Source organism: Sturnus vulgaris, chromosome 8, assembly GCF_052056855.1.
Source record: "Sturnus vulgaris isolate bStuVul1 chromosome 8, bStuVul1.hap1, whole genome shotgun sequence".
Taxonomy (NCBI): Eukaryota; Metazoa; Chordata; class Aves; order Passeriformes; family Sturnidae; genus Sturnus; species Sturnus vulgaris.
In genome coordinates this window covers 31985190-31996791 of record NC_142250.1, presented here as the reverse complement: position 1 = coordinate 31996791, position 11602 = coordinate 31985190, and the positions used below count along the sequence as shown (strand labels likewise).

Below are 11602 nucleotides of genomic sequence, written 5' to 3'. Positions count from 1 at the left end.
CTCTCTCCCTCTCTCTAATCCTGCCACTTTAAATAGATGAATTAATAAAGCAAATGAGGGTCTAATAAGCTGACTGTCCTGCCTATTGAGGCAGGGGGAGAGAGACTAGAAAGTGCGCCAAATTTGTTTGCAGTGGATCAAGGCTAGCCGCCTTTGCTTCACTTTCTTTATCTTAATTCCGACTTGAAAAGATATAATTATCTAGTTTGAACAGAGCTGCTATCAAATCCTTCTCTAGGCAAGGCAGGGGAGAGCTGGAGTGGATTGCAGTGTTCTGAGCCGCTTGGTGCAGCCGGAGATAGGGAGTAATGAAGTTGTGGAGTCCTGAGATACAAAGGGCATTAACCTCATTAGCATGAAACCTTTTCTTCTAACCATTGTGGGACCCTTTCAGACTCCTAATCCCCCCTATTTTCAAAGCTGGGTTTGTAATAAAGCTTTTAGGGTTTTTTTTCAAAGCTAATGGCATTCTCTGAAGATTTTATTGCTGTTACGCTACATAGGACGCTTAATTTTTTCCCCTCTCTCCCTTCTCTTCCCTCACGGTTTAAGAAAAAAAAAAAAAAAAAAAAAAAAGAAAAGAAAAAAAGAAAAAGAGGGGTCGGGGGAGAAGTATATGGTTCCTGCAGAAATAAGCCTTTTATCAAGATGGGAAACAATTTCTAGAAGGGCCCAAGTCTGCTGTTCGGCCGCAATCCGTTTAATGTTTGCCCATTTGCCCGGGTTTGAAGTGGAGAGCAAGGCAGCTTGGGCGAGTTCAGGGGAGATGTGCGTCCTGCTCGGTTTCCAGGTCTGCATCATCAGCTGTTCGAGGAGGGAAGAAACGCCACGAGAAGTTTACCTTGGGAATAGCTCTACTAAATAATTAGGCTAGGTTTAAATGGAAGGGACTGCATTGCGACATGCGTCCTAACCCTGACTGGGCCTCTCTTATATTTGTAGCACAAGTGAATGGAAAGTCACCGGGATTGTATAAGAAGAGATGCTAAAAAAAAAAAAAAATAGAATCGGATTTTTTTTAAAAAATTAAATTTACATAGTACCCGATAGAGCCAACACGTGCACAGAATGTCTAATCTTAACTTTTCAAGGCAGTATGTTTAACAAAGCTCGTATTTTTGCGATGCATTGTAACTTCGCCTTATCACAGTGTAAAGGGTAGTCAGATTGTCCTAAATTATGTCCAACTAGCCCCCCTGGATCCACGGATTAAGAGATTAAAGGAGACCACTGGGCAATGCCTCCTCTTTCCCCTTCATATTCCTGGTATGATAATTGCCTAAACTGATTTGCACTTTCACAAAAGCTTGCAGGATTCTTTGTAGCTCGAACAGAGCAGACGAGGTTTCTCTATCAATGGAAATAAAACTGATTAATGCAGTCTATCAGGCTAAGGAGCAAATGAAGCATGAAAAAACAACTGTGTACCCCCAGAAAACCAGCTAGTTTCCTCAAGGACCCAGAGCAACTTTATTTTTTCTTTTTTTTTTTTTTTTTCCTTTCCCCCACCTCTTTAATGTCAGAGTTTTACTCTGTGCCCAGGATCGCTACCTGAGAGAGGCAGGGAGAGCAGCAGCTGGGGCGCAGCCTCTGCTCACAGGACCTGTCCCTCACCTCACCGACCTGGACAGGGGATAGAAAAGATGGGGAAAAAAGACTAAAAAAAAAAATCCTCTGTCTCTAAACAAAACACCTATTTTTACCGAGGAAAGCCTCTCTCAGCGGAGCGCGGCTGCTGCCGACCAGTTTCACCATCACGAACCGGTCCGCACTTCTGTTTCTAACCAGGGAAGGGGCTGGGTTTCTCCTTGAGGTTTTTGTTTGGTTGGTTGGTTCTGTTTCGGGGGGTTTTAGGTATTTATGTACAGCAAGTGCGCCTCTGCGGCTTATTTTTGGAGGTCTATTTAGCAGCCAGCGAATACATTAAGAAAATGCGCCTATGGCCGCAGGAATGCGCGGCGCGGCCGCGGGGGTTCAGCAGCTAAAAACAAGGCGGTGTAGGGGGAAACCATCGGTTTCCGAGAAATTTGGGGGTGAAGGGGAAAAGATATTGCTTTAAAATTTAGGGCATATTGATAAATCTTTATTGACAAAATATTGACAATGACATACTTCTTGGAAGTATATAGTGTGTTAGAATTCTAACAAATTAAACACAAAACACAAAAATATTTACATTCTGGTATAGGAGACATGAAGGAAACATTTGTCACTTTTTTTTTTTTTAGTAGCTCTATGATCTCGGAATATTATAAGGTCAGTGCTTGAAAATTGACCCAATGAAAATGGCCATTAGGAAAAAAAAAAAATCAATTCGCGATTTTAAGTCCCTTTTCTCTGGATCCTCCCAGCCTAGAAGGTGTCCCCACCGCCAAAACTGGTCGATGGGTTTGCGCTTTGTTAATCTTAAAAAAAAAAAAGTAATCATCATCCGGTTTTGCAATGGGGTTACAGTTGGGGAGGGGGAGATAATTCCATTTGATTTTTTTTTTTTTTTTGCAGCAAAAGTTATGACCAAGCCCAACCTCCCCCACCCCCCCGCCTTTCCCTCCCGTCCCTCCCCTCCCCACCGTGTTTGTCCATCCGGAAGGAACACTATGCTTTGTTACTGCTACTTCATTTAGCTTTCACAAACACTTTGACGCCAGAAGTTATCATAAAATGTTTACAGACTGCACATTTCTCGTAAAATAAAATTAAAAAGCACACAGAACCTGTCTTAAAGGGAAAAAAAATTACAATTAATTTCTGTCTTTAGGAACCGGAGTAATTTTTTTTCCGTTTCTTTTTCCTTTTTTTTTTCTTTCTTTTTTTTCCCCAGACGGCTTTACACATGCAATTCAAGTTTCTGAAACAGGTGTGGGTTTTGGCTGCTTATGGAAATTTCTCTTTCAAAGACGGAAAAAACCGTGAAGTGCAAAATGTCCCGTAAGGTGTTAATTTTTCTGGTTTGGTTGGGGGGGCTTTTTTTGCTTCTATTTTTTTTTTTTCTTTTTAAGATTTTTTTTCTATATATTTTTAATTTTTTTTTTTTTACGTTATGCTTTTAAAAGTGGACTGCGATAAACGGAATACCTGTCAATCACCTCGTCCCGATGTTTTGGCTTTGATTGACAGATCCCCTGTGCCAGAGCGGTGCCGGCAGTGCCACAGTTCGGACCCCTCGCTGGCTGGCCCTCGCTCGCTCCCAGCTCCCTCCCAGGCAGGAATCGTGTTTTGATGAAGATCTCCGTGTCCTTCCCCGCACCGCCACGCCAAGGGGTTGCGGGGGGTGAGCCTTTAACACTTTCGGTTGGTGAGGTGCTGGCTTTGAAAAGTCCAAAAGTGCCAGTTTTTAATCGTCCGACGTGACGTCGATTTCCTCTGGACTGGCTTGTTTGGTGGCGATTCTCCACCGGTTAATGTGATGAGTCCCTTTTTTCTTCTGTTGTGAGTCTGAACCTTCCTCTTCCAACTTTTGCCGCTTGAACTTTGTCCGTCTGTTCTGAAACCATACTTTTACCTGCGGGAGGAAAGGCACCGGGGGTTAATCCGACGCCTGCCCGGCCGCCGGTGCTGCCCTCCCGCTGCCCTGGAGCAGGGAGACGCTCCACTCCGTGTCCTGCCCGCGCTGTGCTCTGCCCGCAGCGTGTCCCCACTGCTCCGTGTCCTGTGTCACCCTGGCCAGCCTGGCGAGCAGAGACGGGGCCCCGCTGCCACCCAACCCTCTTTCCCTGCGGGAAAGGCACGGTCAGGCTGCCCCACGCCCCACGGGCACCTCCAGAGCCCCCACGCGTGCGGGAGCGAGCAGCACCGCGGGGAATGCGCCGTGCGCGCACCTGCAGCTTCCGCGGGCGCGTAGCCCCCAGCAGCGCCCAGGTAGCCCACGCGGGGAGCTCGCCCGTGGGCTGTCACCTGCACGGTCCCGCCGCTCGGAAAGGCTCCGGTTCCCCGCTCCTGGCGAGGTGTGCCACTGCCTCCAGCCCCGAGAGAGCCATCGGGGCTGCGGGGCTCCCCGGCGGAGCAAAGCACAGACAGGGCCTCGTCCGTTCTAAGGGGGCGGCAGGATGGGGCTGGGGGTGGACGCACGAGATTTTTTTTCCTCGTGGAAAAGCGAATAAAATGTACAAAATGCCCCGAATAGGAAAACTTCTATCGCTTTCCGCAGCGTCTCCCTGGGACGCGCCGTCCAGGAGCGGTCGCGGTGCGGTGAAACCGGCAAGTGGCATCGTAAATGTCCCTCTGATTTTGTTCAGCGCCGCTTACATCTGACTGAACCATCCGGCAGCTGACTTCAGTGCATTAATTACAGATAGTATTGATCTGGGAGCTATCTCCAGGGCTGGCCACACTCCTTGGAGCGTCCAAAGGTAAACTTTTTTTTCCCCAAAAGCAGTTTAAACTCTGGTTCTGTCTGAAAGTGCCTGATAAAGGCCTCAGCAAGGGGGGGAAAGGGAACTGGAGCATTTTAATAAGCTGGTTTAACCCGCTTCGCTGCCTCTTCAGAACAGAGACCTGACTGGCCGGACACACATCTCTGCTGCATTTTCATATTCTCCAAAAGTCCCCCATTAAAAAGCTGAGCGGGGAACAAGGGGTGAGTTTAATTTGCTTTTAGTTTGCTAATTGAAGGGGAGGACGGTTCATTTCTGCACGCTGATCTCCCAAAAGGGAGCTCATTTGTAGGGGACTGGGGGTTTGACATCCGGACAAAAGACCCCAACCAGCTTCGGAATCAAGCAGCACAAAGACCACCTTAAATACAGCTTTCCAGTAGAAATAAGCCTGTGACCGGTCCCTTGTTCGGGGAACCTCATAAAAGTGGCGATCCCTTTTTATTGTTTTGTTAGGGAGACATTTTAAAACAAAAGCTCCAACCCCTTTATTGCTTCCCCCACGAAAAGGAGTTAAGAAAAAAAAAAAAAGTGTTACAACTTAATCCGCCCAGAGAACGCTGTGTTTACTGGGAACTTTGAACTAGGCTGTGTCTGGGTATTTTGGCTTTTTTTTTTTTTTTTTTTTTTTTTTTTGTACAGTGCCACATACTGTAGCAGAGACAAACCCCATCTGCAACCCTCTCTCTCCACGAGTCTACTGGAAGGGCGCAAAACAAAAGCCCGACACAACACAACAACAAGAACAACAACCACTACCAATCCTCCAAATATCCAAACTCCAACCTTTCTTCCGGCGGGCAGAAAACCGCGTGGAAAATGCCCTCGCAGCGGGCCCGCCGGCCCTGGGTCCCCGGCCGTCGGGGGGAGCTCCGCGGGTTCCCGGCCCCGGTACCTGCCGAGACCCTCGGGCCGTGGCAGAAACATGGCCGAGTGTCCCGCCAGAGAGACCGAAACAGTCTCCGGTGTGGTTCTGGCCAGCAGCCAGTCCGAGGGGAGGGAGGGAGGGGGGATGGAAGGGGCAAGGGGGGGATTCCTTGTGAATAATTTCTCTGCTTTTATTTTTCATCGTTCTGCCCTCCTGGACCTGCTCATCACATCCCCTCTGCCGGCTAGAAACGAGCGAAAATTCATCCAAGAAACAGTGTTTCTGCAGTAGGGTCTAAAGGGGAGGTTCTCCCCCTTGCCCCCGCATTTGTTTTGGTGGCTTTCCCCCTAACATCGAACTCCTTCTTGAGGGTCAGACCAGTCCTGCAGCAAAACCAGCGGACCCGCAGGTTGCAGCTCTCGCCTCCCCGCTCGGGCCGGAGCTCCAGCCGGGGCTGCCCGGGGGACCCCAAATCGCGCCCCGAGCGCTGCGGCTCCCCACGCCCGGCCGAGGCACCGCGACCCCCGGCACGAGCCGGGAAACCCCGAAAGGGAATAGGATTTTACGACACTCAGGCGAGGGGAGATCCCTCTCTCCGCTCCACCGGTTCGGGATTGGAGGCCTCAACACCCCTAGAATTTGCCCTTATCGTTGTCCGAATCTCGGCCCGGCCGGGTGGGTTTTCCAAAGGAGATGCCGCTACTTTCGCTTTCCCCACTGCCCGTTCCCTGCTTCCCCCTTACCTGAGTTTCCGTGAGGCTGAGGCTGTGTGCCAGCTGTTTTCTCTCCGCTCCTACTACATAATGGTTCTTCTCAAAGGCATGTTCCAGTCTCAGTAATTGGGATGGGGAGAAAGCTGTACGGATCCGTTTGGGTTTCCTGGCCAGTGCATTGTGCAATAGGAAGCTCTCCGGGCTGGTTTCATTCCCTGGCAAACAGGGTAAAACAGATCAGTAAAACACCTTCCCCAAACGCACTCGATAGTACTTTTAAGCGCAAGAATTTTTGTCTCCCACCATTACCCTCAGGATAAATCCAAATATAGTTTCTTTTTTATTTTTCAGCTCCTTTTTTTGTATTGATTTTTCCTTTGATAAATACGTGGAGAGGAAGGATAAATAAGCAGGGGCAGGAGAGGACTGGTAGAAATTAAAATGCTAAAACACAACCTGGGGAGTACTACAGAAGAGAAAGAAGAAGGGAAAAAAAAAGAATTGGCCAGAGCACTGCTGCGGTGTCTGCGGCTACACCTCATGGCTGCCCTCCTTCCCCTCGACCACCGGAGCCTCACGTCTTTCCCTATTTGTTTGTTATTTCCATCTTCCCTTCGCGGCCAGCTGGGCACCCTGGCCGAGCCCCACGAGTCTCCCTGGCCTCCCACCAGGCTCCGGGAGCAGTCCGCCTGCTCCCCCGGCCTGTCTCGGCTTCCGTCTCCCAAAACTTCGGCCGGAGCCTTTCTCCCTCCGCTTCCCTCCGTTCTACCGGTGTGCTGCCCGCAGCGGGGCTCCCACCGCCTCCTTCCCGGCCCACTGACCCTCCCCGCTGCCTCGGCGGCGCTGGGAACCGGCGTGGAAATAAAGAACCGAACTCCGAGAAGGCCACAGAGTGGCTATCCCATCCTATCCCATCCTATGCTGTGCCATCCCATCCCATTCCTGCCGGCCTGCATTGGAGCGGGGGCGGGAGCGGGGGGTGGTGAGCCGGGGCTTTTCGGTGGGTATTTCCCTCCGGGGTGCCCCTGTGCCGCTTCTCTGGGCTGGTCCTTCCAAGGTGGAAACGGCACCGAGGGATTCTCTCTGTAAGTGCTTTTAAAATCGTTGGAGGAGGAGGGTGTGTTTGAAATCCGGCTGTGGCTCAACACCAGGACATTTCCGCCTTTCATCTATCCCTCGTTACCAATCGCCTGGTGCCTGCGACAAATAATTTGGTGAGCGAAACCTGTAATTTTATTCTGAAAGGGTAATAATCCATTTTGTGTCTCAGACCGCCTGGCTTCGGAGAGAGTGACTCCTTTTCCAACCCGGCTCCAGTGGCCCGGCTGTGGAAGGCCGGGAAAAATGCAACATGCAGGTGGTTTGTTTTCGTTCCGAATTAATAAATAAAAATACAAGGGGGGGGGAAAAAAGCAGATGGATCCCTTCGAGTGGAGGCTGATTTTGTTTGTTTGTTTATTGGTTGGTTTGCCTATAATGAAAGTGGCAGAAGCTGGACCCATTACGGGAGAAATCGGCTCACACTTCGGAGAAGACGCTGCCGGTTACAAAGGGTTAAACAAGGGGGGTTTTATTGATTGTCCGCCATTGGATTCGGTTATTTCCCTTCTGCTGGTTATTAATCGCTCGGCATTTGGAGCCCCTCGCCGACCGCGCAGTCGGGATCGCCCTCCGTGCCCTTTCCCTGGCTATCCTCCGCAGCCCCATCTCCCTGCACTGCTCCGGTGCTGAGTTTAATTCCCCACACTCGCTCCCCTCCTCCTTTCTCTGAGGTTCGCTTCGTTTCTTCCCCTCTAACAAGGGCAGCGGACTCGGGGCGGCGGCGGGGGCTTCCTGCGGCCCCGCAGCTCGGCCCCGCAGCCCGGCGGGCACCGCCGCCTTCCCGGGGGAACCTCAGCCTCACCGCCTCTCCATTCCCCGCTCTGTGGGCCGCTTCCTTCGGGGGATCCTCTCTAGCTTTTAACACACCGGAACAAAAAATATCCACCTTTTCGTTTGCTTTTAATGGGGGCAGAAAGCTGACGAAGTCCCAGCCGGCCTTGCCTTCCCGTTTGCCCCCCACTTCCCGGGAAACCAAAACAAACCGGGAAAAGCAGCAAAACAAAACCAAGCCCAAGCCTCTCGGCTCTGACAGCTCTTCCAAGTTTGGCGAAGGGGGAAACAGGCACAAAAGACCCCGGGCCCAGCCGAGCCGAGCCTTCAGCTCCGGGCAGGGGCCGCCCGCCCACCCGCCGTTCCCCAACATCCGCACGGCGGGGACCGGCCGGAGCCGCCGGAGGATGCGGGGCTGGATCGGAACGAGAAGAAAAGTTGCACGTACCTTGGAACCTGTGGCCCAGATACCGGTAGCGGTGTATTAGCCACGGGTAGAAGGTGGAGGGGTCCCTTTGCTGCGAGGCGAAGAGAGGGTGCGTGGAGTGCGAAGCAGGCAGCGGGTGGGCGGCCAAGGCGTGAGGAGGGGGCACGGGATGGACCGGCACGGCCGGGTTCGGCGGGTGAGAGACGGCCTCTGCAAAGACCAAGTCCGGGTTGGAGTAGACCCCCCTGCCAGTGGAGTGGAAGCCGTTGAGAAAAGGGTTCATCGGGCTGGAATTGGCATAGCTGAGCGCCGCCGGCCGGATAGGATCCTCGGAGCGAGACGCGGGCAAGGGGCTGTCTTTGGCCACCAGCGACTCGATGGTGAAACACCGCTTGGGTGTGGGCTGAAACATGCTGCCGCGACGAGAGTCCCCGACCCAATCTCTGCCCGTCTCTCTCTGGTGCGCGGGAGACGATCCGGGGAAGTTTGCAGCAGGGAGTGACTTGAGGAGGGATAGATACACACATAAATAGACAGGGGCTGGAGGAAAAGGAGGCAGCGGCAGCCAGCGGTACCCAAAAGGGAGACACACACACGCACCACGCACACACTCACACAAAAAAAAAAGTTGCTGGGAGAAGTTTCCCTCCTGCAAGGAAAAGGCGGTCGCGCCCCCCCCTCCCCCCCTAAGTCCAAAGACAATCCATGGATGTGATCGGCCCCTTCACAAGTTGTGCAAACGATTTGTTAGTTCATGAGCCTAATTAGTGCTGGGATCACATAAACAGCTTCCTCTGAAGCCTGGTAAATGGCTTGATGATTGGTCGCTATTACTCGCCTTGAGGTTGAAGGGGGAGACTCTTTAAAGTGCGTCAGAGGGGAGGCGAGCGCCGGGCAGCGCCATCGGGAGGGATGGAGCCGCGGATCGGAGTGCGGCGGGAGCGCGCCCGGCAGCGCGGGGGGAGCGCCGCGCCGCCGCCCCCGCCCCGCTCCGCGCCCCTCCGCAGCCGCGCTGCCCTCCCTCCCCTGCCGCTGCTCGGCGAACAAGGTAGGCGGATGGGGGGCCGAGGGGGGGCTCAGCGGGACAGGAGGTGGGGGGCCCTGCATCTCCTCGGGTGAGGGCAGGGGGGAGTTGGGCTGCTCCGCCAGCGCGACACCCCTGTCCCTGCCACCTCTCGGGTACTCTCAGCCCGGCCAGGTTACCTTGATCGGCCCCGGGGCGTCAGGGGGAGATGCCCCGCTTGGGAAAGATTTCGTCTCGATGAGAGAACGGGTCGTCCTCCTCCTCCGAACTTATTTATTTCCCCTTGGCTCCTCCGCGCTGCCCGCACCGCGCGGTGCGGAGCACAAAGCGCAGGGCAGCCGCATCGTGCAAAGCTGGGACACGCCGGGCTCTCGCAGACGGGACAGGGGATCAAGTCTCCGGTTCCAGCCTTGTCCGTATTTTCGCGTTTACCTTTGGGTCCGGAGATGATTTTAGGGCTGAGTTCTCCTCCTCCCATTGGCTGGAGCGGCAGAATAATTATGATCACATCCTAATACTCTTGGCTGGTGCTTACTGTTTATTGGTAGTTAAGGATCTATTATCTATTCATCAGCCTCCCATTTTTGCCAATTACATTCTTCTAAAGTGAAGTACCAGCAGGTATTTTGCACATTTACAATTAATGATAAAAAAATCTGGCGTACTTTAAATCTATTACGCCGCTGTGTAATTTATCTTAAAGATGCGGAATTGCTAATGTAAATTAATGTTTCTGTTGAACCAAGGGATGGGGGAAGTCTTAAAACCAGTCTAGCGTTTCTTTCCTTCGCTCCCGGACCTTTTTTTCTATTTTCTGTCCACTTCATACACTAAAAATCCGTTACTTCGCTGCATTAAATTATGCTAACAAACAAATCGCCGTCTAAATGGTTGTTTCCAGTAAAGGGCGAGGTGAATTCTATTCTCTTTCCCCACTCGCTGCTAAAAGCATCTGTTCCCAGCTTGCCGATATTTTTAACACAATACCAAATCGACGGGCTAAATATAAGTGACAAAACAGTGTTGGGCACGCAAAGATGCGGCTGTTCTTGCGCCTTTGTTTGAGGCCGTGTTTCCCTTTGTGTACCCCGCGCTGTGTGCACTTTGTGGAGGGAGAAGTTCACTCTCTGTAGGAAATGTAAATCTGATCTCCAGGCGGCTGCACGTATAGATATCCACAGCCACACGTGCGTGCGAGCGCAGAGCAAAGTGAGCTTTACACGGCGTAACTCAAGTCTTTGGGCAGATTTGGCTGCGAGGTGCCATTCTCCCAGGTCTCACACTTTTGGGAAAACCTTTCCTGCCTGAAGATACTAGAGTGCAGGGCTCCGGCCCCACTGAGCAGAAAGAGCCGAGCAAGGGAGAGAAGGATTTCCCTTCAGCCCCACTCGTGCCCCTCGTGAGTCGCTGGTATCTTAACTTTCTGAGTCCCCTCACCCCCTCGCCGTGCAACTTTTTTCCCCTCAAGCGGCGGTCGTTACGCCTCTTCTCGAAAAGATCTGGGGTTATAGACACGAGCAAGGATGAGAAAGTGCCCTAAATAGGACGGGTGTTTGATGTGCTGATTTCGTCTGGAATCTTGGTTCTAGTGTATTGAAAATGAAAAAAAAAAAAAAAAAAAAAAAAAAAAAAAAGAAAGAGAGAGCGAAACTTCTCCTTCTTCTAGGAAGAACAGTGTTCTGCATCTGCGTATTTACACTTCTCCAGGACTGAAGAATGAATCTGAATTGGAAAAACTTCAACTCCGGGTTTTTTTGCCTTTTTCTTTTTTTTTTTTTTTTTTTGCTTTCCAGACATCCTGACATAATCACGGGGCTCCTTTGAAAACTGCATCGGGTAATTTAGCACTTTGGGAGGGAGGAATTATATCCGTTTGAAAAGAAACCTCACACACGCAGAACCTCCAAAACGATCGATAAATTTCCTTCGACCTACTTTAGTGCCGGGGAAATATCCTCTAGCCTAAAATTTCTCTCCGAAGGAGGGTCCCGCTGTTTTGGAGCTGAACGGAGGAGGCTAAGCTTGCAGCAGGGAGCTCTCCACGGCCAAGCCTGATTTTTTTCGGGAAAAGAGAGTGATCTCGGCCGCAGCACCCTGGAGGTCCGAGCCCTGCTCTCTCTCTGTGCTCTATACATACGTACAAATATCTGTGTGCATGTTGTGTGTATATGCGGGGATTCATCCAGGCAGAGGAACCGCAAGCAGAGCCTGGAGAGCATAAGCTTTCCCTGGGTTTTGTCAGAGATAAAACAGACCGGGGACAGTGAGAACAAAGCCAAAATGACTCGGGATGGGATTTCCCAGAATTTTCCTCTTCTCCCTAAA

At 51.6% G+C, this 11602-nt stretch overlaps 1 protein-coding gene across 3 annotated transcripts; it reads right to left on the bottom strand.

The window, feature by feature from the left end:
• Positions 1–2061: 2061 nt before the first annotated feature.
• Positions 2062–9616, bottom strand: EMX2 (empty spiracles homeobox 2). 3 transcript variants are annotated; one of them, XM_088169382.1, is made up of 4 exons: positions 9457–9616; positions 8275–8755; positions 5985–6169; positions 2062–3502 (listed from the first exon to the last, which is right to left on the bottom strand). In XM_088169382.1, exons 2-4 carry the CDS (start codon positions 8663–8665, stop codon positions 3335–3337), a joined length of 744 nt encoding a protein of 247 aa, XP_088025508.1. In that variant the 5' UTR covers positions 8666–8755; positions 9457–9616; the 3' UTR covers positions 2062–3334. The 3 variants fall into 3 exon arrangements, with proteins under 3 accessions (XP_088025508.1, XP_014727944.1, XP_014727945.1); XM_014872458.2 differs by lacking the exon at positions 9457–9616 and having other exon boundaries at positions 8275–9134; XM_014872459.2 differs by lacking the exons at positions 5985–6169; positions 9457–9616 and having other exon boundaries at positions 8275–9169.
• Between the last annotated feature and the right edge of the window lie 1986 nt (positions 9617–11602).